The 24,779-nt window shown below is 36.7% G+C and overlaps 1 protein-coding gene across 4 annotated transcripts in view; it reads right to left on the reverse strand.

Moving 5' to 3' along the window:
* Positions 1-23,720, reverse strand: part of NEDD1 (NEDD1 gamma-tubulin ring complex targeting factor) — a 63,669-nt gene extending 39,949 nt beyond the window's left edge. For 2 of the 4 annotated variants that reach the window (XM_031940415.1, XM_031940414.1), the window contains exons 1-5: positions 23,571-23,720; positions 19,915-20,058; positions 15,373-15,467; positions 8,608-8,724; positions 6,662-6,802 (exon numbers count right to left, since the gene is read on the reverse strand). In XM_031940415.1, coding sequence (XP_031796275.1) covers positions 6,662-6,802; positions 8,608-8,724; positions 15,373-15,467; positions 19,915-20,050 — 489 coding nt within the window. In that variant the 5' untranslated portion in view covers positions 20,051-20,058; positions 23,571-23,720. Of the gene's footprint in view, positions 1-6,661; positions 6,803-8,607; positions 8,725-15,372; positions 15,468-19,914; positions 20,059-23,015 lie in introns of all 4 variants that reach the window. The other 2 variants (XM_012550572.3, XM_031940413.1) reach the window with 2 other exon arrangements.
* Positions 23,721-24,779: the final 1,059 nt, after the last annotated feature.

A 24,779-nucleotide genomic window follows, 5' to 3' on the forward strand; every position in this document is an offset into this window, starting at 1 on the left:
GGAATATGAATAGGTAGCTTTCAAAAGAAGAAATGCAAGCTATCAAAAACCATATGAAAAATATTCCTAATCACTAATAAAAAGAGAAATACACATTTAAAAACACTGAGGTTATAACCCCATACCAATCAGATTGGCAAAAATAATAAAAAAGAAAATTGACATCTGTTGAATGGCCTGTAGCAGAATAGATACATTGCTGAGAGAGTTGTGAATTGATCCAACCATTTTGGAAAGTCTTTGGAATATTAATTATAATTTTAGTATCCTCTGACCTAATTATTCCACTACTAAGCATATACATCCAAAAGATACAAGACAGGGGAAAGGAAGATCCTGCATGTACAAAAATATTTATAGCAGCTCTTTTTGTTGAAGCAAAGAGCTGGAAAATAAAACAGATGCTCATCAATCAGGCATGGCTGAACAAATTATGGAATATAAGCATAAGGGAACATTATTGTGCCTTAATAAATGATAAAGGACCTTTTTTTGCGTTGTTGTTTTCTTTGCATGGGATTTTTCCTCTCTTTTTTTCCCTTTGGATATGATTTTTTTTTTTTTTTGCTCAGCATGACAAATATGGAAATATGTTTAGAAGAATTGCACATGTTTAACTTATATTGGATTGCTTGCAGTCTTGGGGAAAGGGAAGAGGGAGAAAAATTTGGAACACAAAGTTCTTCAAGGCTCAGTGTTGAAAACTATCCTTGCATACATTTATAAAAATAAAATACCATTAAAAATAAAAATTAAAAAAATAAAAATAAATGATAAAGGAGATTGAATTCAGAAGAAGTGGGGAAGAACTGCATGAACTAATGTAAAATGAGCAAGAACTAACTATATGACAATAATAATGAAAGGAAAACTACTATGGAGAACTATTCATAAATAATCAACAAAAGAAAGAAAAACTATTATGGAGAACTCTTCATAAATAATCAACAAAATAGCTAATGGGATTCCAGAAGGCTGGTAATGAATCACAATGCACATTTCTTATCAAGGATGTGATAAAAGAATATTGATATAGAATGAGACAATTTTCAAGGTAGGCCAATGTGGGAATTAAGGAGCTGAGGAGAACAGTGGTGAGGAGAATGAATGAGGAGTAAATTAGTAATGGTAAAAAGATTTTTTAAAAAACAAGAAAAGGAAAAAAGTCCATAAAACAAAATACAAATTTTATATATACATACACACACACATATACATATATGTATATATAAACATATATATGTATGTATATATATGTGTATCTGCATGTATGTATATATATATATATATATACACACACACACACACACAAGTGTATGTGAGAATATGTGTGTGTAAAAGAACAAAAGGAAATTCACAGGCTGAGAGAAAAAAATGGGGACAGTTTGGTTATTCGCATAGTCTTAAAATATATTTTTTAAAAACAGTACATAATATATAATACTTTCTGCTCTTTTTTTATATTGATATGTTCATTTTTGTTAATATTTTTTAATTTAATAAAAAAGGAACAGAGGAGCATTTGAGTTAGTAATTATTTAATTTTAAAACAAATATTGAAATTAAACTTTTGCACAATATTCACTTAAGATATTCCAAAAGTTTATTTTAAGATTCAATGACCTCATTATGGAAGAGGAAAGTCCTTTTTTTTCCTAAAGAGTATGTATATTTTAGCCAGAATATTTTAATCTGAGATGGACATTGCTTGGTCATGCCTTAAAAGGGCAATATGCTGCTCACCGGTGTCCTTTGCTCTCCCATTTGGGATTGTTGACACGTACCACAATGTAGGTAAAAGCCTCCCATTTACAAGCTTCATTTCGCCTCCACCACCCCCAGGGACAGATAGATGTCAGTTCTCATCATAGCCTATGCTCTGTGCTAACTCCATGACCCAGAATTCTGAGAATTATCTTGGATCATCACCTTGTTTCCCCTAAACCTATTTTTATCTTCACAATGAGCTCTCATCCCTCTAGCGTCCCTGTTCTCTCAATCAAACACCACTGCTTTGGTCTCCCTTTCCAGTCAATAGCCTTTTCAGGTTATTGAGTTCAGTCATACATTGTACTCTATCTTTTTATCTGCTGCAACTTAGTCCTATTTGCCACTGATATCTTGCCAAAGCCTAAATTGGTACTACTCCCAAATACTTGTCTTCTTTATTTCTACCTAAATACCTTTGAATCCCCATAGGAAAAGTCTCATAAAGGCACTATGTCCACTACAATTCTGTGATACTCAATCTTGACTTGGCCCTCACTGTTTCAATCCTTTTGCTATTTTAGCTAATTACTTCCTCTTCATATTCCCTTCAGCGCTATTTCAAACCTCTTCTATCCTCAAAGCCTCCCTTCATTACTCCAACTCTCCTTTCTAACAAAAGATCTTAGTTCCTACATTACAGAGAAAATTAAGGTCATTTAAAATGAATCAAATTCCCTTCCTTACTTTACATTTAGTTCCACATCAAATCCTCTTCTCTCATTTGCTCCAGCTTCTGAGAAATAGGTGGCCTTATTTCTTTTCTCTACCTTTTGTTATTGACCCTATCTGCTGTAACCTCTAGGAACTCGTCCCCACAACTATGTCCTCTCATCTTCAACCCTTCTTTATCTATAAGCATTTAATAAACACCTATTATGTGCCAGGTACTATGTTAATCACTTAACAAATACTGTATGGGGTCTTACAACAATGCTATAAGGTAGGTGCTATTACTACTATCCCTATTTTAACTTGAGGAAACTGAGTCAACAAGAAGTTAAGCAATTATATATACACTCACAACCTGAGATACAAAAGGTACACATTCCCCATACTGAATAAGTTGCCAACTCTAATCAAAATGGCACAATTTCCTGCATATCTGTTCCTTTCTCTCCACTCTCACTCAGCCCCTTATTTTAGATTCTCATTTCTGAACTATTATAACAGGCTTCTTCTAATTGGGCCTCCCATTTCCAGTTTCTCCCCTTTCCAATCCATCCTTCCCACAGCTGCCAATTCAACTTTCAAAGACAGATGAAAGTAGGTAACTTCTCTGCTCAAAATTCTTCAGTAGCTCCCTTCTACCTCTGGAATAAGATAGAAACTTCTTAGCTTGGCATTCAAGGCTTTTTGCAATTTGGCCCTCACCTCCCTTTCCATATTTAATGAACTCTCACTTCTTATAACATGCTCTGTGTGTCAGCAAACCTGGCTTACTAACTTTTTCATATACTTTGATCTCCCACCTATGGCTATATTCCTTTAGAGTTCTCCATCAGAATCCCAGGAACCTTATCATCTTGGGATACTAAATGGCCTCAGCACCCACCCCTCAACAGCACACTCTGGTCAGAGGGCTGAGTCAAGGAGGTCCTTCCCAAACCTCCATGAAAGGCCTTCTCCAGCCCACTCCTTTAGTTTCTCTTTGGATGTGGTCTTCTTCTCCTGTTAGACTATATGCTTCTTGAGAGATACCAGCATCCTTTTTCATGTTTGTATTCTTAGTACTGAGACATTACCTGACACATAATAAGTACTTAATAAATATTGCCATTATACCTTTCACTGCAGATAGATGAAGCCTCTTCTCATCTCCCTAGATATCCTCAAGTTAACTTGCATTTACATACCTATAAATATATTATGTTATGGTCCCCCTAATTTCATTCCTTGACTGGCCAACACAAAGTCCCAGACCAACTCCACGGGGTCCTTGTGTGAGCCCTGATTGTCTTATGATGAATGTAAATAGCAATTTGCTTCTGCCTCATCTCTTACCAAGCTTTAAATAAAGAATGAGTGTGCCTTCAGTCAAACTGAGACTGGGAAGGATCTTAGATTTAAAAGGCCAAAATCTCCCACCAAATCCAGAGCCATCTCCTTGTCCTGGATGGTTCTGGAGAAGGTGATGCTGGTGACTGTGCACAGTCCTCCCTCCCTCAGATCCAATCCAAATTTGATATCACCAGATCTGATGACACAGAGAATGAAGGACAAACAGCAGCAGCCTTGCTTGGAACAAATTAAGCTTCAAAGAGGCAAGGACTATTTCATTTTTTGACACTGGATTCTATAACTGGTAAATAGTACCACAGGAGGCAGTCACTGAATCAAATCTCTATTAGACTGAATAGGTCTAGAAGGCTGCCTCTGATTCTTCTGCCACACCAATGTGCCAGGCTTACCTTTTTTAATATCTACACTCCTAGTTATCACTCTTCTGATCAAAATCTTCTCTATCTCTAGAGAATAAAAAGCACTTAATAAATACTTATGTGCAAAACACTGAGCTAAGCACTGAGAACACAAAGAAATAGGAAGAGAAATCCTTGTCTCATCTCAAGCACCTCACAACCTAACCATCCAAAGTGCAAACTTATTTCTCTCTAAAGGAGGAACGTAAGACTGCACAGTCTGAAATCCCTGTATGTTTCTATCATTCCTTCATGCAAATCTGCCTCTCCAAGCCAGCCAAACATACCATTCGGTTCCCATCTATGACCTGTGACTTGGAATTCAGGCTTCCCTATGCCTGAATTTCCAGGTGCTCCTATCACCTTCAAGCCACTGGAGCACGACAGGTCTTAAGGCCACATGTCAGGAGGACACCAGGGGGAGAAAAAATGTTCTCCTTTCATTGAAAACCTTCTATGCTAAAAACCATATCACTGGAAACTAAAAATCTCCCTTATCTAACATGATTACATGGCCTTGGTCCAGTCATTTATCTTCTCTTAGCCTCAGGATTTAACTAGATCTAGGATTCTAAGATGTCTTTTACTTCTAACATTTTGTGATTCTATGACATGTGAATCCTTCACAATACTAGGATGGTGCTGTTCAGCTTAAGTGTACATCACATGCCATACTGTCCACATAAGGTACTAAGTGCAAAACAAACAACCCCACAAGATTTTAATACAATATGTGAAGGTTGCCAAGCATCATTTAAAGAACAGTAGCCACTATTCATCACAAAACATAAATCAATCTCTATGGAGAACTTGGTGAAATCCTTTTTTTTAAGACTCTGGGTTTTCTAGCAAATAAAAAAAGAAACCACATTATCTGAAAAAAGTGTTTAGCAATGAAACAAACTTTTATATAAAAATAGCTTGATAATCCAACATTAGCCTGATTTAGCTTTGATAATTGTTATCTTTTCATTTATAAATAAAGATAAGAGTAAAAAATCTTTATTATCTACCAAGAACCTGTATTAAAACATTAGTAAACATGAATATCTGCCATCCCTGCACATGAAGCATAGCAAGTGCTTTTTTAATTATCATAGAAACCCTTCATAAAATCTTGGAATCAAGGGACAGGATATATAGACCTTTGCCAGCTGCTGACGCCCAGGACATTTTATCTGCTTATACTCACACAGAATAGCCCAGTTGTAACTGCATATTTTGGCAGCTGGGTTCTCAGTGTAGAGAGTGCTGGGCCTGAAGTCAGGAAAAATCATCTTCCTGAGCTGTGTGACCCTAGGCAAGTCACTTCACCCTGTTTGCCTCAGGTTCCTCATCTGTAAAATGAACTGGAGAAGAAAATGGCAAACAACTCCAGTATTTTTACCAAAAAGTCCCCAAATAGGATCAGACATAACTGAAAAATGACTGAACAAAAAAAACTAACATATTTATATGGATTATCCATAGGATTAGTTATTTGAAAATTATGAAATACTAATAATACTACTACTTTTAAAATAATATAAAGTGTTTTAAAACAACTCAAAAAAAATCATTTCAATCAAGAAACTCTGGCTTGCCTTCATTATTCAAAGTGCAATCCAAAGTTGAAATTAAAAATTTTTTTCAATATTTTAAGAATTTTAATGGAGTGCTTTCTAAAAACAAATCCACAACTTGTTTTCATTTAATTGTTACTTGGAAAGAAAAGTAAGATATCTTGGAATTTCTGAATATATGAGATAAGAAAAAGCATGTCATTCTTAGTGACTTAATTGATGGCTTTTTTTTTTTAACAGAAGCTTAATAATGTTTACCTTCTTATTGTAATAGTAAATTGAAATACATGTGGAATTTTTTTCAGTCTTATTTTATTCAGAATTCAAGAAATAAAACAAGCATTTCAAAACATAATAGACAAAAAAAAAAAAGATGACTGCACCTAAACTCAAATTTATTATGTATAACCTTCTATTTCTCTAAAATTTATAATAAAGTTATCAGGTAACTTTTTCCCTCATTCTTTCTTCCCTTTCCTGCTCTCCTCTAGAGATGGCTATACAAGCTTATGTACACACATACATGTATATGTATGTATACATACACATATACACATATATATGTATGAATGAATATATGTGTATATAAATATATAAAATTATACATACAAAAATATGTATTGCATACTTCTTTTTATCATTTCTTTCTCTGGAAGAAGGTAACATCTTCCTTCATAGATCCTCAATAGTTAATTTGTATATTTACAAAAGTCAAAATAATGACTTAGTCACTCAAAGTTACTCTTAAAAAATAATGCTATTACTATCTACAATGTTCTTTGGTACTTCTCATTGCACTCTTCATTACTTCATGCAAATTCTATCCCATGTTTTTTATCAACTCATCATTTTTTATAGCACACAATCACATACTACATGAAATTAAAAACGTAATCAATGCCCATACTATACCTGGCCATTACCATGACCAAAAGGAGTACTGGATAAATTGGTAGTTATGCTGTGCAAAATAATTTCACCACTTATAGATCCAGAAGCAATGTAGCAATCATTCCAATTAAATGTTACACAAGTTACTTCATCTTTATGATCCTGAAAGATAAAATAAAATAGAACAATGCCTAGAATTTGTTTTATTTGTCTATTTTTTGGCTGCTAGCATTACATGTTTTTGTCAATCTAAGATTCTTTCCCTTTAAACATGTCCTCCTGTCTAAAAATTATATAAAGGCTAATGGAATATCTATACAACAGTGAATTTTCTTTGAATGGGGGTTAAGCAGAGTCAGGGTTGGGAGGAAGGGAATAGTTAATAATACACTATGGGGAATGCTGTCCATTTCCTTCATTTTAAGAAAAAGTTCAGAGCTAGAGAGAGATGGGAGCAATTTGGCACCAGAGATTATTCATGATACAAAAGTAACTCACTATCATACAGCTAGGAACAGATTAACATTAATATGAAAAACAAAAGCCATTACTCCATTTTTCTATAACACTAATTAAAAAGCATTTTAAAATCACTATACACAAGGCACAGTGCTAACTGTTATTGACACAAAGATGAAAATGAAACAGTCCCTTCCCTCATGGAGTTTGTGTTCTACTGAGGCACATGTATACAGATAAGTAAATGGAGTGGGAAGAGTCGGCCTAGCAGCTAGGAAGATGAAGGAAGCTAGGGTTCATGAACCTATCACATCTAAGTCAAAAAGATTTTCTGAGCATCTTGTAAGGCTCACTACTCTTTTTTAAATCAAATGAAGTAGCTGTTTCAAATGGGCAATAACTGTAAGGGGAGGAGAAAGGAAAGGAAGTAAAACTATTGTTTTAATATTTCAACTTTTCTTGATAATAATGCAAACATCTTTTTTTATGAAAGACAAGTATTTTCCTTGTTTCAAATATGGAAACTAAGGCAAAAGTTATGTGGCTTGCAGGAAAAAAGGGGCATGTAAGTAACAGAATTGAGAATACAATCCTAATTTTAATTCAAGTAATACTCTCCCATTCTCTCTCCCTCTCTACAATAAATGTATATATCTAAACATGGTTTTATTTTATCACTTCCAATTTAAAAACAATCTATATCACACTTCTAGGAAGAGTTTGTTAACTTTCCATTAATCTATTATATCAGACACATCTTGTAAAAAGTTGATGATATTCCAATCTCAGCTAGAGAGAAAGCCATTCTTTTTTTTGTAACAGTCATTTCCCTAACTATAGTGAACTGAGTTGATGACATCATTGTTATTTGTCTCATTTCCAAGACAAAATGACCAATATAAAAATTTACCCATAGGTATTCACATAGATTTTAGTCAATTTTAGAAAGTTAAAAACAACAATAACAAATACACTCCAAGTGTTTGTTTTTTAAATGTAAAAAATAAATAACAAAAACCCAGCAGTAGGAGAATATTTTAGAGGACCTGAGTCAAATTTCTAATTCTGATGATCTGAAGGGTCCAACAACTGTCATTACTATTCCCTCTCTCATTTATTCAAAGACTCTTTCTTTTCTTCTTTATTAACTTGGTGGCGACAGCAAATAATGCTTTAATAAGCAATGATGGGATGATTCATTTTATTCAAAACAAGAAATTTTTATTGTAGGGTTAAAATAGGCATACAGAAGAAAAGACTTAAATGTGACAATAATTAATAACTTTCAAAAAACGGTATGAGAAAAGTGAACAGGAGGTTTGTGTCTAGAGAATTTTATTAATATCTACTTCTTTACTGAGTCTCACAAAACTAAGAAAAATTTTAGTTTTAGATTGAATGCTAAAAAATCTTAAAAAGCAAAACTTGGTTACAAAAGCAAAAAGAGAAAAACACATGATTTCTCTGAGAAGTCTAGTTGACAAACTAAGATAAAAATAATTTCTTACCTTAAGAGATCGATGAAGTCTCTTTGATTTTAAATCCCAAATATTAACAGTGTTGTCAAGGCCTCCGCTTACCAGATACATAGATGTAGAGTTTAAGTTTATACATGTCTGCTTTTGCTACAAACAAACAAAACTCAAAATGAGCACACACATAAATTCAAACTACAAAAAATTAATATGCAATTAAATAACAATATTCACTGTAAATTAACCCAATTTCAAGTTTTTTTGATTGGCGGGAGAAGGGGGAAATCTTTTCAGTAAATCAAGAACATCAACTCCAAGATTTTTGCTATTAGATTCCAAACATATACTGTGTCACACATACAGCAATGACCTCTGACCTTCTGAGAAGGATTTGTGTACTCATCTAGCTAGCATGTATTAGGCTCCAACTCCATTTTCCTGGCTCTACTTTATAGCGAGAACACATGTTGGGCAGTACAGGAGGTTTCAACAGCCCATTGTGTGTTTTGTTTGTGCCAAACTGACATGCTATCAAAAATATAATTTCAATGGATAACTGAGCATTAGATGTATCACATATTAAAGATCCAGCAGATCTCAGAGGTTTTTTTATCTATGCCTTCTATTTAAGCCATTCTGACATTTCAATGACCTATAGGCCAGAGTCAAGCCAGAGAACCAGGAACAGCTTCCCACTGAATTACAAGGTCAACATATTATGTTTTTAAAATCATGTCATCAGAGAGGTTTCTTTTACTTACAATATAATAAAAATAGGAACTCTCTTTTTAGTCAATAGATCATTTTTGTTAATCTAAGGTATTTTAGCTTATTATATTCAGATTCCTTCTCCTTCCCTCAAGTAACAGAAGCTTTCTATGACTTAGGGAAACTCCTAAACTCACTTTCTGCCCTGCCCTATCCTCTCATGCTCTCTGCCTTACTACCAGAGGTCAAAGTCAGATCTCCCTACTGTAGAATTTCTCATATTATTAAACTATACAAAAATTGCACAGCCTTCCACTTTGCTGGCCTCAGGGCTCAAGACTCATACACACTTATCTCAAAAGGTTTTTTGTGAGTTAGCCTGGGAAACTGATCATCATTTACAATAATGGGCTAAAAGGAAATAGAGTTACAACCAACTGACTTACTAGTGAACCTTTGGAATACAACTCATTTCTGCAATGGACAGCATCTTAAGAGAACCGAGTTGCTTTGTTTGTTTGTTTTAGGAAAACAACAACTCTTAAGCCTGGTTATGGAATGTCAATATATCCATGAACATACTTTTAAGTGCCTTTGACTATAATAATCAAACCCTGATGATCCTATGAAGATTTTTATAAGAGTTGAATAAAAGCCTTGAAGATTAACAGAAATCACTCCATTGGATAGGAAAGGGCTTACCACCAAAAGTTCATCTTTGATAGTCTATTGGAATGTACAAGAGAGATACTTAAATATCAAGTTATTTACAGTTAAAAGATTCTCAGATCAACATCTTCTAATCTAGATGCAACAGCAGAATTTTATAGATGCCAAAAGGGAAACATAAAGGAAAGCACACAGAAATTCTAGTCATATAGAATGGAAATAATTGTGGTATGCAGAGGAACTATCTTGAAATGTGTAGCCAGGCAGCCTCAAATTCAGAAGTCTTATTTGATCTTTATCAATAATATTTGCCATCAGGGTCATTAGCCTATTCATCAGTTTATTATGTGAAGCAAAAAGATAGGATGGAAAGAACATGCCATGGTATCACAAGGCCGAGTTCAAAATCCAGTTCTAATTCTTATTAATCATGTGACTATAAGTAAGTCATGGAGGAAACTGAGGCTCAAGTACCTTCATGTGTAAAATTGAGACAACTATGTGCTTCCCAAGGCTATTTGAGGATCAAATAAAGAATTATACCAAAAGCCCTTTCTCAACTATAAAATGCTCCAGAGACACCAAGTATTAAGTATTCTGTTATTCTTCCACTCAGACCCTCCTCCAATTCTTCCTCATGCAACAAGAATGGCTCTGGGTCCTCAACTGTTGTGCCAGAGGAACACAAACAGACCCCACTAAACCGGAAGGCCTCTGAATAGGGGTCCAGTGAAAAAGGAGCTGCCCAGGGACCCATCTGGTTTAAGATCAGAGAGGCTCAAAATGTTGTCTACAAAGTGATGGGATTTGGGGCCTCTGTAATTCTTGAATCCAAATCTGCTAAGGAAGGGCTGCAATGTTAGATGGGGTAAAAAATATCCACAGCAAAGAAATTATGGATTCTTAAAGCATTCACCTTGTTAAAATTCTTGAACTATTAGAGCAAGCATAAACTGTACTAACTAATCACGGATGTTCTTCATTTGATGGGCTCAAGAAAAGCTCTCTTTTTACTTTACAAATATAATTAGCCAACTTTCCATGACTAGGACTTTGATCTTTATGGCATAAATTTTCTTTCTTTGTCATGATTCTGTATTCTCTGCAAATTAGAACTACAATAAGTTTTTCTGGAGGTCAGACAGCTTATCTTCGGAGGAAATTCAATAGGTTGGTCAGCTCCTGGATAAGTGTATATGAAATAAGTCAGTGTGTACACAGGCTTGTACATAAAGCCATAAAATATACATGTTAGCATCATTCAAATTCAACACACATGTGCGAGGCTCCAGAGATAAAAAGACAAAAACAACAGTCCCTGTTAGGAGTAACTTACTGAAGAAATAGAACATATATATGAAAGGACAAGATAATTTTAGGAGAAAGCAAGCAGCAGAAACTGAGGGAAAGGACAAGAGGGAAAGATCAGTAGTTTCATGGCAGAAGTGGTACTAAACTGCTGATCTTTGAACGATGTTAACAATAGGACAGGCAGAGATGAAGGAGAGAGATCTAGCCATGGAGAATGGCCAAAGTATGATGGCACACAGCAAAACAGTTTGGACTATAATGGAGAGAAAGTAAAAAGAATAAAACAAAGCTGAAAAGGTATCAAGAAGTCAGATTGTAGAAAACCTCAAAAAATAAGATGGGAAGTTTGATTTTTATCCTAGAAATAATAGGAGTCACTGAAGGCTTTTGAGAAAGCAAGTAACATGAAACTTATGTTTTAAAAGATTGTTTTGGCCATAATATGGAGGACTGCCTGAGAGCGAGATTAAAAGGAAGAAGATTAATTAGGATGCACTACATTATTCAGATAAGAAGTGAAGAAAGTCTGCTCAAGAGTGGCTATTTTAAGTTTGTAAAAGTAAGGTCAGAGATGAGAGATGCTGAAGGGGCAGAAGCAATGGCATGGCAACTGATTGTTTATGAGAAGAAGGGAAGAAGTCGGATAAAAGAAGAAAAAGAAAATTCTTAAGGTTACAAACCTGAATACCTGGAAGAATGCTGGTACCTTCATCAGAAAGAGGAAAATTTAGAAATAGGTTTAAGGAGCAGCAAACACAAGAACAAGCATTGATTAGACACTTCCATGGCACTACACAAAGCAGCAGGGACACAAAGACAAAAATGAAATCATCCTTCCTGAAGGAGCTTATGTATCATCGTGGTACATGTGAAGTATGTGAAGTACAAAATAAATTATGAGGTATGTTTGTGGAAGACAGTGGGTCTCAGGTTCAGGAGAGACTTCTAGAAGGAAAAATCCAAGAATCACTAGTGATAAAGAATTAGAGGTTGGGCAAGAGATGTGGACCAGATATAAAGGTTTCAGAGCCATTTGCAGAGAGATGATTATTGAGCCCTTAGGGTAAAACCCTATGTGAGCAGCAAGAGAAAGTTTACAAAGAAAGGAGACTCTGGGACATGACTGTATGGGGCATCCACTCTAAGGGACAACAGATGATGTCCCAGGGGCAAAGGGAACAGGAAAAAAAAAAATCATCAAACCGATAGAACCAGAGAACAAAGGCACAGAAAAAAGGGAGGAGGAAATATGCACAGGAAGATGGAAAGAGTAGAGAAGGGTAAAAGTTGCAGAGAGGTCAAGGAAAATCTCCTTGTCTATTATAATAAGAATCTGGCTACTGAAGGTAAACTCTAATCAGGATGCTGAAAAAAACATCTTTTCCACATGGCCATTCAGAGGCCATTCTTTTCATCTAACACTATTCCAACATCCAGGTATTAACTAGAGAGGTGTTTTAGTTTTCTGTGCAAAATAGACACTGCTAGATGCATCTTTACAAGTTAGCTTATCCTAAGGAACAGAGAACTGTTTGTAGGGTGAGGCTTTATTAATGTGATTAAGAATCGCAATTACTAGATTTTTAAGAAGTGGGATCTTGTATCTCCCCCAAGATTTTTCCAGCAATGAACATAATTTCTGATGCAAAAATAAGACAGCTGGTTAAATAAGTCCATGTTGTTTCAAGTATGATATTTAACAGAACATGTAAAAAATATTTAATATTTTCTGTTTAGTTTATATTTTAAAAGATGTCTTTAAATATTTGCATAAGTTTAATGCTTTAAATGATATAAAGTTTTCAAACATTTGCCCATGTGGATAAGGGAGTTAACTGGCTATAAATGAACAATCTGCCTCAGAATCTCATTCCAATATTTATCTGGCACCTGCTCAATGTTATGCACTGTGCTAGGCAACAGGAAAGCTGGAAGATAAATATAAAGACCCTGCCCTCAAGCCATTTATAATCTATGAGGTATCTTTTACACCTACATGAACAAATAATACAAATGAGAATATATATGCATAAGAGGGTCCAATGCTATAGTATAAATGAGAAGAAATCATTATCAGTTGTGATAAACCAATAAGGCTTCATAGAACAAGTGGTTCTTTAAAGTGCCTTTGGAGAATAATTCTGATTTCAAAAAGATGGAGAAGGACATTTCAGGCCCTTTCCCAAGAGTTAAAAGAGGCAGGAAAACATAATCCAATATGTGGTAAGTAGTCTAATTTAGCTGTAACAGAGTTCACTAAGAGAAACAGGCCAGGTGTTTTCAACTTTATCAAGAAGGCAATGGAAAGCCATTCTAGATAATGGAAACGTGAGCAGATGTCCATTAAGAATGTAAGATAGTCTACTTTCTTAGGACAGACTGAAGTCCAGGGTCATTTGAAACAAGAGGCTACAACAGTAATCCAGCCAAGTGGCAATAAGAGCTTAAATATGGTGCTGGGTCAAGAAATACAGGGAAGATAGAACATAGCGGCAATAATAATGTAATGACGATGATGATGATGATGATAGCTAACATTCATAGAGCTGCCAAGTAATTTCATTGGGAAGTAGGTATGATCATTATCCCATTTTACAGATGAAGAAAATGAAACAAATAGATGGAAAGTGATTTGCCCAGGCTCACACAGCTACTAAATGTCTGAGGCCACATTTGAATTTAGGTCTTCCTGACTCAAGGTCCAGAACTCCATTGTTGCCACCTAGCTTTTCACTAAGAGGACTAATGGTAGCTTATTTGTGCATCTCAGTAGTATTTCATTCTATTTTATTCTACATACCAATCATCTCCCATGCTTCATAATATCCTTGATGGCAAAGTGCTTTATAACTTGGTATTCAGCCTTATGAAAATACCTGAAGGACATCAAAGTGACTGGCCCAGGATCACCAAGCTTGTAAGTATCAGGGTCAGGATATAAAACATAAGTCTTTCTAAATCCAAGTTCAGCTCCTTCCCAACACCAAGTCACATTTGCTTCTACTGGCACTCAACTAATGGTTGATGAATGGATTATGGGGATCCAATGGTACAAATGGCAGAGAGATACCATATAATGAAGCATATTCACTGATTATGGCCCCCAAAAAAGTTCTTTGCAAAACCAGTATCTACCAGCTTCTAGTCATCTCTGCTTTTATAAGAGATATTTCTCCCGCCTTCAATCAACTTTTTTGGCATAGGTGGCTATGAACACAGATTTATGTTTTCTCTATCCATGAGTCTAACTACCCTATTGTTTACCACAAAAGTCAGCAGAAAAATACTGACTGACCTTTAAGCCAAACTGGGTTATACAGAATGCCATTTAGGCTTCTGAAATGTATTTAACTGTTTATTCCACTGGCTAGAGATTATGGTAATTCCAAAGGCTTAAAAACAGATATAACAATATTCTAAAAACAGTAACAATAAAACTAAGCAAGGCAGTATTATCTTAAAAGCCTATTCTATAATCCAAACAAAATCAGGAAGAAACAAGAAACCTCAACTAACAAATCCCTTTGGAACATTGCTCTTTTTAACAAAACTGTACTGAACATAAAAGGTAGGTCCAATCTTCCTAGCACTACATTAAAGGTAATGGTAGAAGTAGAAAGAGCAGGATTAGTTGAGATAAGGTCCTCTTGGAGGTGAACCAGGGCCAAAAGAAGGGCTGAATTTCCAGAGCTAGGACTGATTTGATCTTTTGAGAGTCAAAAAGATACTAGCAGACCCCAACCATGTTCAGTCTCCTAAAGCAGTCACTGAGCACAAAAGATCAGAGGGCCACAGTGGTCCTCAACTGAAGGGAGAAAGAAGGCAGCTTGACTGGACGACAAAGGGAATATAAACTCTAGAATATGTCACTGAACCTTTTATAGTGATTCTTCCTTCTTATAGGAAACTAAAAAAAAAGAAGCTTATTATTATGGAATATTCTTTTAACCAAGAGGTTTTACATTGTAGTATATTTTTGCAACTACTTTATTGTTCCTAACAAATAATAAACTATTTGATAAACATTTTTTGCAATTAAGTGCAAATGTCATATACCATAAGGAAATAAAGCAAAGGAAAAACCAAAGAATAAAAGTCAGGAATACTTACCCCTTCCGCCAGTTCTAACAGTGGAACTGGTTTACATTTGCAACTGGAAATAACTATTTTATCACCACTGGCAGATGCAGTCACCAAAAAATTATCTAAATGAACAGTTATGGAATATTGAACAATACATGAAAATCCACTCAAAGTTCATTTCTAAAATATTTTTAGAGCAGAAGCAAAATCTGGAAAGAGAAAGAGCTTTTTAAAATTAAATTTGGAAGAATGTTAAAAGAATTATCTTAAGAACCAGTAGACTGGTGCTTTTTAAAGTTATTCCAGTAAACACTATCACTTCTGGTTTTATTGGCACTTGAAAGCATTTATAAATCCACTTCTCTGACACCTCCCCCTCCCTTTTTTTTTTTTAAAAAAGGCAAGTCAGCATTTCAAATTTTCTCTCTAAAATATCACAATAAACTCAAAAGCCATAACAACTAATATCAACAATACATCTCATCTTTGAATTTGGGCTCAAAACAGACCCTAGTCCCCTTGGCTGTCCCATAAATAAGAAACTCCACCTCTCTGCTTTGGATATTCTCTCTGCCTATTCCTTCTGGATCTGGAACACTTTCCCTATTCCACTCTGGCTAATGACTTTCCTGGCTTCCTTTAAGTCCCAACTAAAACCCCAGCTTCTACAGGAAGTCTTCCCCAACCCCTCTTACTTCCAGGGCCTTCTCTCTATTAATTATTTCCTATTGACTCTGTATATTGCCTGCTTTATATACATTTGTTTGCAAGTTATCTTCCCCAATAGACTGTAAGCTCCTGGAGAGCAGGAGCTATCTTTTGCCTTTTTTTGTATTACATTCCAACATTTAGCATAATGCCTGGCACATAGCAAGCACTTAATAAATGTATATTGTCACATGACAGTAAACAGAGTAAAGCATTCTCATCTATATTGCTCTATTTTCCCCCATCAGAAAGATAAAATAAATCTAAACCATTTCTGAGTTCTCTACTAAGAACTGAGACTAAATAACCTGATAGAGAATACAGAAAAGATGCTAATAACCATAAACATTAAAACAACTTAATTTTAAGATGGAAAAGAATCACTACATCTTTCTTTGGTTTTTTGGGTAGGAAGGGCAGCAGCAGAAAGCAATAGGGGATTAAATAACTTCGCCTAGGGTCACATAGCTAATAAGTGTCTGAGATAGGATTTGAACTCAGGTCTTCCAGACTTCAGGCTGGTTGTTCTCTCTATCCATTGTGCCATCCTACTAAATCTTTCTTAACAAAATGGGATAAGAAATGAATAAATACAAAAAAACAATTTGGTTAAGCATTTTTTAAATCACAAGTAACAAAAATTATAAGATATTACTATAACTAATGGGAATTTTATTTTGCTTGCAAGCAATAAATGAAAGTTTCATAAGGTTAGAAACAATTTTTTTTTTCTTTTTTGGGAACATTCAAAGACTATGTCTAGATAAAACTAAGAGGGAGAAAAGGATTTAAGGATTTTTTTTTTGTACTCTAGAAATCCAAGTTGTATTGCTGGAGATTATGCGTATTCTTTCACATAATGATGTACATAAAATAATTAAGATTTTGCCATTGCTTTGCGATTTATTTATACAGTTAGATTAAAGAAAATATTCCTTCTTAAATGAATGGATAGTATTTTCATTTGGGGCTAAATATTAAATTACTGGAAAAATTTTCCTTTCTTACTTTCCATTTTTTTTTTATTTTAAACTTTCCCATAAGGAAAAGGATAACTGCATGTGTATAAAGATATATGCATGTATACATATATGTGTATGTATGTGTATATGTACATCTATGCACACACATACATATATATATGTAAAAGACATTTTCCCTTTCTTATTTTCATAAATCAATAAAAACATTATGATTGGAATGACAAAGTTTTAGATAGGAATCTCGGGCATTAATTGTGTTGACAAGCCATTTAACTGGTCCTTCGTTTCATCTAGAAAACAATGAGCTTAAACCAATGGTTTCTAAAGTACCATTCAGCTCCAAATTTATGGTCCAATTAACAAAAAAATTAATTTCTAACCCACCTGGCAACATCAGTCTAGCATATGTTCACAGAATAATGAATTTATTTTATATTTGAGATCTTTTGGCATTAGATGTAGAAACACTGTAGTATGGACTTTTTTTTAGGAGGGAGGTCACTTGGATTTCTTAGAAAATTAGTTTAACAAACTAATAACCAAAGCTTAGGAATTCTTGGAATCATGAAAAATACTAGTATTAACTGGAAGATGAAAAAGAGTTCAAAAGACTCATAAAATGAATAAAATTTTCTTAATCCAGTAATTGTTACTAAAGTAATATCTTAATCCAATATTTTAGTTAACATTCTACTTCTTTAACATAGTATCTTGAGAAAGTCCTAAGAATTTTTTTTTTTTTAACATTTAAAAACTCAGGTTACCTATACCAGAAACTACTTATAGCAGTATTTTAAAAAGTATATTAAAGGTTAGGATAACTATGTCACAGAAAACTAAATAATGTATTCTTATTTCAACCTTCAGGACAAATAACAAATGGGTACAGTAGACAAGAAGCTACATAGTGTCTGACGGCTAGGAAAATTGAAATCCAAGCAAAATTCATGATGTAGGAAATAACAGGTTACTTCCATTATCCTTATGATCAAAGATATTAAAGTTAAAAGATACCAAATGGATTTTATAAAGCTTGGCATAAGTACCTTAAACATTTTAATATACTTTTGATAATGGGATTTTGCTGTAGGAAAATCAACTGTTGAATTTCAGCTTCTCCATGAAAAATTGTATTTTCAAATTCCTTGTTGTCATAATTAAGCAAAGGAAGGAATGAAATTATTTATTCAAAAAGCCTCCTTTTTCCTTTTATCTATTTTCTCCCTTTTACCTATCCATACATAAAAGTGCTATAGCAGAAAGTATATTCGATTAGGAAACAAAATGCTATAGCAGAAAGTATATTCGATTAGGAAACAAAATGCTATAGCAGAAAGTATATTCGATTAGGAAACAAACTGAGTTTCCAGTCTAATCCCTATACTAAGTCTTTTCTGAATCTCACTTTGCTCATCTGTAAAATGAAGTCTTACAAACTGGGGAATGGCTAATCAAACTGTGACTCATGGAGAAAAGGAAATGTGATATTGTACCACAAGAAAAAATGAATATGAAGATTTCAGTGATGCATGGGAAAGGTTATATGGACTAATGCAGAGTGAAGTCAGCAGAACCAAAAAAAGATTGCAATAGTATAAATTGGAAAGGACAAAAAAAAAAAAAAAAAAAAAAAGGCAAATCTAGAATGTTATATGATTTAAATGATCGAACTTAGTCATAGAGGAAAAAAAATGAAATGCACATGTGCATACACACACACAAACACATATACACACACACCTTTCTCTCTATTTTGCAATGGTAGAGGACTATGGATATGTAACATTTATATATACTGTCAACTTTGGTGATGTGTTAGTTTAATTTTTCTTTTTTCCTTTTTAAATTCATTACTAAAAGGGATGACTATCTTGATAGAGAAAAATATATTCAGAAATGAAGGAGATTAAAAAAAAGAAGTTATCAATAAAACTTCAAAGAAAAATAAAGGAACTAGAACTTAATGATCTTTAGTTCCTTCTATTGCTAAACATTCTCATATTCTGATTCTAATTATTTCTCCCAAGACAAAGGAGATAATCATGTGAACTTAGAATCCTAATAAACTAGTTTAGACTGCTGCTTTGTACCAGTTTGAGATGAGATAATTTACCTCCAGCCAAAACAGAAAAGAAAGGAAAAGTTCTAAACAGAGTAATTAGATGAAACAATTAGGCAACTTTCCACCTCTTCCATAGTCAAATCTTTATCATGTGTCTTCATTATTTTGTTTAAAATGCTGCCGATTTCCAGACAGAAAAATCTCAGTTTCAAGGGCTTTGAGATCATCTAGTTCTACTACCCTGTTAAATGTATAATTTTCCTCTCCAAAATCCTTTTCAAGTATTTTTGAGCGGCAGTTCCATCTATAGTTCTTCTTTAACGTAAACCAAAACCTGCCTTGATAAAACTTATGTTCATTGGTCCCAATTATCCCCTTCCAGTGCCAAGCAGGATGAGACTAACTTCTCTTCCACAGTAGGATCCTTCAAATATATAGAGAACTACCATATTCTCCCTCTAAATAAGAGCCTCAAATGCGGGAAAATTACATCTTTATTTTCACTAACCTCTAACTGAAGGAAAACATCTCCTTTAATTGTGAATGGAGGCAACAAGTATTATTCCAAGGAAGCCTTCACTTGCTAAAGGGAATCATGACACATGTAAAAGATTAAGGAACCCTATTTTAAACTCTTTTCTCTAGGCTAACCTATCCTTAGTGCTTTAAGCTGATCTCATTTATCCTCAACCCTCCTCTCCAATCCCTCAGAATTGTTTTAACAAGTATCTGATTATATTTTGAATTATTATACTTCTGCAAAAAAAAAAAAAAAAAAACCTCAAATATACAATGTTCTTATGAAGTAAAGGATACTATTGCTACTCCAACACAAAGAGCTGATTCCAAGTGATGATGAATGAGGATTGAACTGCTCCACCACAGTCATAGAGGATGACTCCCATATTTTAATATCATCCCCCGAAGAGGCAAATCTGATGCTTTCTTGCATGACTGCACCTACAAAAATGTGAAACAATGTACAAAAAAGCATGCTGAAATGAAGTTGATGTGAACCAAATAACTGTTTCCCCTCCATAAAATAACAACAATCAGATCTCATTATCCCAAAATCTCAATCATATGGAATATATAGCGGAATACCAGGAATCCATCATCATTATTATACAACCTAACATTTACTTAAGAGTTTTACAATTTGCTAAGTGCTATTACATACATTATCTTATCTGAGTCTTTAAAAAGCAATGGGAATTATATACCCTAATGTCATGAAACTGAAGGTCTGAAAGGTTATTACTCAGTGACACAGAGCAAGCACAGAAGGAACATCTTAGGGTTTGGAGCTCAGGCCATCATCTGACTCAAGGCCAGTGCTCTTTCCACTACACTACACTGCTATCTCAGTCAGCCTCTAATCAACTCACACAAAATAACTTTACTATTCTTTATCATACACACTTAATGTCTCAGACCTGGGACTCAATACTAAGAGTGGACCTCAGAGGCTATGTCCTATACAGTGTGAGCTTCTTGAAGGCCAGGACTGATTTTACATTTTCTCTTTGTACATAAAAAGCCTTTCCACACATGAAAGCCAAATTGAGCCTGTAAACTAAGTAAAAATCATGTCATCTCTAAAATCGTGGTAGTTAGCCCACCTCTATCTGTGAATCAAACATAGGCTTCTGATGCGCATTCCACCAGGAGCAGCCTAACGTAAAGGTTGTTACTTGTGTGATCTTGTCAACATCTGTTCTCTATGCTTGCTTCTTAATTTCTAAAATGAGGTTGTTGGACTAAATTATTTCTAAGGTTTCTTATATCTCTGTCATCTATGATACCAGGTCTCCCTGAGGACAAGGAGCACATCCTTTTAGAACAGTTCCTGATACATATTAAGCATTACTGAATTGAACATCTGTTGGGGGTCACCTCCAGTAAAGAGGGGTTGCCTCCCTGTTTAGAAGCAATCCTGGGTTCTTTAATTCAATAAAGACTTCTCAAATGTCCATTCTTAGAAAGGAACTGCAAACACCAAAGGGAAATAAAAACAAAGATGAAACAAATCTTTTCCTTAAGGAGCTAACTTTTATTGGAGTAGGGATGATATCAGGGGTGAACTGGAGCCAGCTCAAACCAGCTAGCCATTGTTAAATTTTCATTGTGAACATCTGCACATTGAAAATTAACAAATAGCATTGAATTTAGTTTCATTTGTTTCATAATGTTTCATTAATTGTCTGGACTTAAGTGACAGTGCAGATTAAATTTTAAAGATTGTTACAAGTACACTGAAGAGGGCAAGCCTGTTAAACATTTACCAGCATACCACTGAATGACACAGAAAAACAACATATTATAAATACAAAACAAAGTTATACAAAGTAATTTTGAGAGAGGAAAAATGAGGGGGAGGGGAAGGATGCTGGAAAAGACTTCTGTACAAGTGGCATCGGGCTGTAGAAGCTTGGCAACTAACCACCACTAGCAAGACAGGGAGGCAGCGAATGGAAGTTTGTGAAAAGGAGTCATAGGAAGGTTGCTGGTACAGAGCACAAGGGATGGGTGAGTTCCACCAAGTGCAAAAGGCATCCTTTGATCCCCTATTTCTGAAGATCACTAAGTTATACAAAGCAAATATGCAAATTTGAATAAGAATGCCCCCAGTGTCCTTCATGTGCTGGGCACCAGGGAATATGGAGACAAAATCATCGCAGTCCTAAAGGAACTTCCCTTCTACCAGATGGATCTTCCTCAGGGAAGTAAGTACCCACCCAGACAGTGAAAACACCTTTCTGAAATATTCAAAATCTAATTTCCTGCAGAGGAAGTGCTAAGTAGTCATAAAGAGGCAGCCTATGATATGGGAAGACCTACCTGCCTCTGAGCTTGCTTATTGGCTGTAAGACTAGGGATATACCAATGAGCCTTTCAATGCCCCCAAATAACTCTCTAAAGAAGTAACCTGTTCTGTAAGGTGAGCAAGGAGATGTGGAGAGCTCCTACAGGGCAAATCATAGGATTAAGATCTAGAGTGGTGTGGGACCTTAGAGACCCTCAAGCACAATCCTCTCATTTTAAAAATGAGGAAACTAGGGCCCAGAGAGGCTAGCACTGGGTTTGGAGTCAGGAGGACCCAAGTTAGAATCCAGCCTTTGACAATTATTTCCTGTTCGGCCTTAGTAACCCATTAACCTCTCTGGAACTTCCCTCATTTAGACCAGGTTCTAGATCTATGAACCTATGAATCTGGCAAATCATTTCACTTCCAAGGTCCAAGTTAAATCTCATCTGTCAGATGAGGAAGACCCATGCCTGCAACTTCTCCCTTCTCATCTTCCCTGGCCCCCTTCAAGTTCCCACTTTCTACAGGAAGCCTTTCCTAATCTCCTCCCCCTCAATGCTGGCACCTTCCCTCTGGGAGGACCTAAAGCCTGTCCAGTCTACATTTGTTTGGACAGAGCTGTTCACTCATTGGATTGTGGGCTTCTTGTGAACAGGAGCCGTCTTGGGTCTTAATCTGCAGCCCGGCACTCAGCACAGTACCCCGCACATAGTAGGTGCTCAATAAATGTTACCCATCATTACCATCCTCAGGGCTGTGCTTGGCACATAGCAGGCTATTAATAAATGCTACCCACCATTATTTCCACTGCTTTGCCCAGTGCCCCACACATAACAGACTATTAATAAATACTACCTATCATTACTTCTAGCATGGGCCCGTCCCTTGCACATAATAAGCTATTAATAAATGCTATGCATCGTTATTTCTGGCACTGGCCCAATGCCCAGCACATAGTAGGTTCTTAATAAATGCTACATATTATTTCCAGCACTCAGCCCAATGTCACGCACATAGTCAGCTGTTAATAAAAGCTACCTATCCTTAGTATTTCTGCCACTAGGCCCAGTGCCCGGCACATAGTAGGTTCTTAATAAGTGCTACCTACCATTGTTATTTGCACTGCTTGGCCCAGTGCCCGGCCCATTGTTAGTTTTATTAGCATCCTCCTCTTTGCTTAGTCCGGTGCTGGGCACATAGTAGGCACTTAATGTTAATTTTTACGATTATCCCCAGGGCTTCACCCCACACACAGTAGGTGGTCCATAACGGGTCCCTCCCAGCTCTAAAGAGTCCCCCGCTGGCCGGAGAGAGGGAGAGGGGTCACCGGCCCCAGCCCTCGGAGGCTCCGCTAGAGCCCCTCTATCTCGACACTGGGCTGGTCCAGAAGCCCCCAAGGAGGCTCTTTAATTTTCCCACACTTGGCACAGTCCCTCGGGGCACTCCGGGACCGGGTAGTTCCAGCTTTCAGGGCTTCCGCAGCACCCGCTCTGACCCTCCCCGCCCCCACACGCACTGCCGCGGGGGGGAGGGGGGGGAGGAGAACGCGGCCCCGCGCCGGGGCTTCCAAGCCCCGGCACCTCAGCGGCCCGGACGGGGGAGAAGGGAGTCGCGGGACGGGCGAGCCGGCGGGCAAGAGCCCACGTCGCTGCCCGGGCCTCACCTTTCCGTCGCCGGGGCTGAGAATTAGGAAGCCGGCGACGGGGTCCGCAGTCCAGGGCCCCGCTCCAGAGCGCGACTTCCGGCTCCCGCGCGCACCGGTTAAAAACTTCAGGGATCGGAAGTCCCGCCTCCCTCTCGAGCCCGCGGCCTCGGTTCCGAAGTGGCGCGTGCGCGCTCCGGGCTGGGGCGTGGCGGGGCGTGCGCGCTCCGGGATGGGGGCGTGGCGATGCGTGCGCGCTCCGGGATGGGGGCGTGGCGATGCGTGCGCGCTCCGGGATGGGGCGTGGCTGGCTGGACTTTTCAGAGAGGCGCTGCGGGGCGGACTCCCCCCACTCCCCAGGTGAGCTAGTCCAGTCGCTTTCCCCACCTGGGTTTCAGTGTCCCCTTCTGTACAGCGAGGAAACCGGGCTGAATATCCCGGGAATATCTCAAGCTCAGCCAATTTAAAACGGAAATCATTAGCCCCCCTCCCCCCAAAGAATCAATCAACGGATCGATCAGTTAAACACCTCCTGTGTGCCGGGGCCTAGACTTAGCAGAGGAGGAAATATGGGCAATGGAAATAATATTCATTTTTCCGTCGAGGGCGCTGCTGCCCATCACCCACTACTCCTTTCTCAAGCTTAGTCACGCCCCTTTTCTCACACCCATCCCCCCCTTGGCTGATTGCCAGAGCTTCCTGCTTCCACATCTCCTCTCCTATTGATACAGGTAAGAAATACTTATAAGGGTGTGACCCTATCCCTCCCATGGCTCGAGAACCCGCCCTAGATTTTGTCCCTTCCGAAGTGGCGCATGCGCGCTTCGGGCGGAACTATTGTAATTTTTAATTTTTTTCTACTTTTTTTTTTTTTTTTTTTTTTTTTTTTTTTTTTTTGCATCTCGATGTAGCTGCCAAACTAATCTTCCTAAAGCTTTATTTCCGATCGTGTTAATTTCACTCTCAAGACTTTTCAGGGAGCCCTTATTGCCTCCAGGATAAAATAAACAGCTCAAAAAGGCGCGTAAAGAAAGCCATTCACAGTTATTTTCAGAGTGACTTCACACTATTTCCCTTCAAGTCCTCTATGTTCCAGCCAAACGGACGCTGCTTATTCTTACCTAAACTTGACATTCCCATCTTATGTCTTCGCACCTTCCTTTGCGAAAACTCTATAACTCCTAGGCCTGAAATGCACCAGATTCTCACCTCTTCCTCTTAGAATTTTTA

The sequence above is a fragment of the Sarcophilus harrisii genome, chromosome 5 (genome assembly GCF_902635505.1).
Source record: "Sarcophilus harrisii chromosome 5, mSarHar1.11, whole genome shotgun sequence".
Lineage (NCBI taxonomy): Eukaryota > Metazoa > Chordata > Mammalia > Dasyuromorphia > Dasyuridae > Sarcophilus > Sarcophilus harrisii.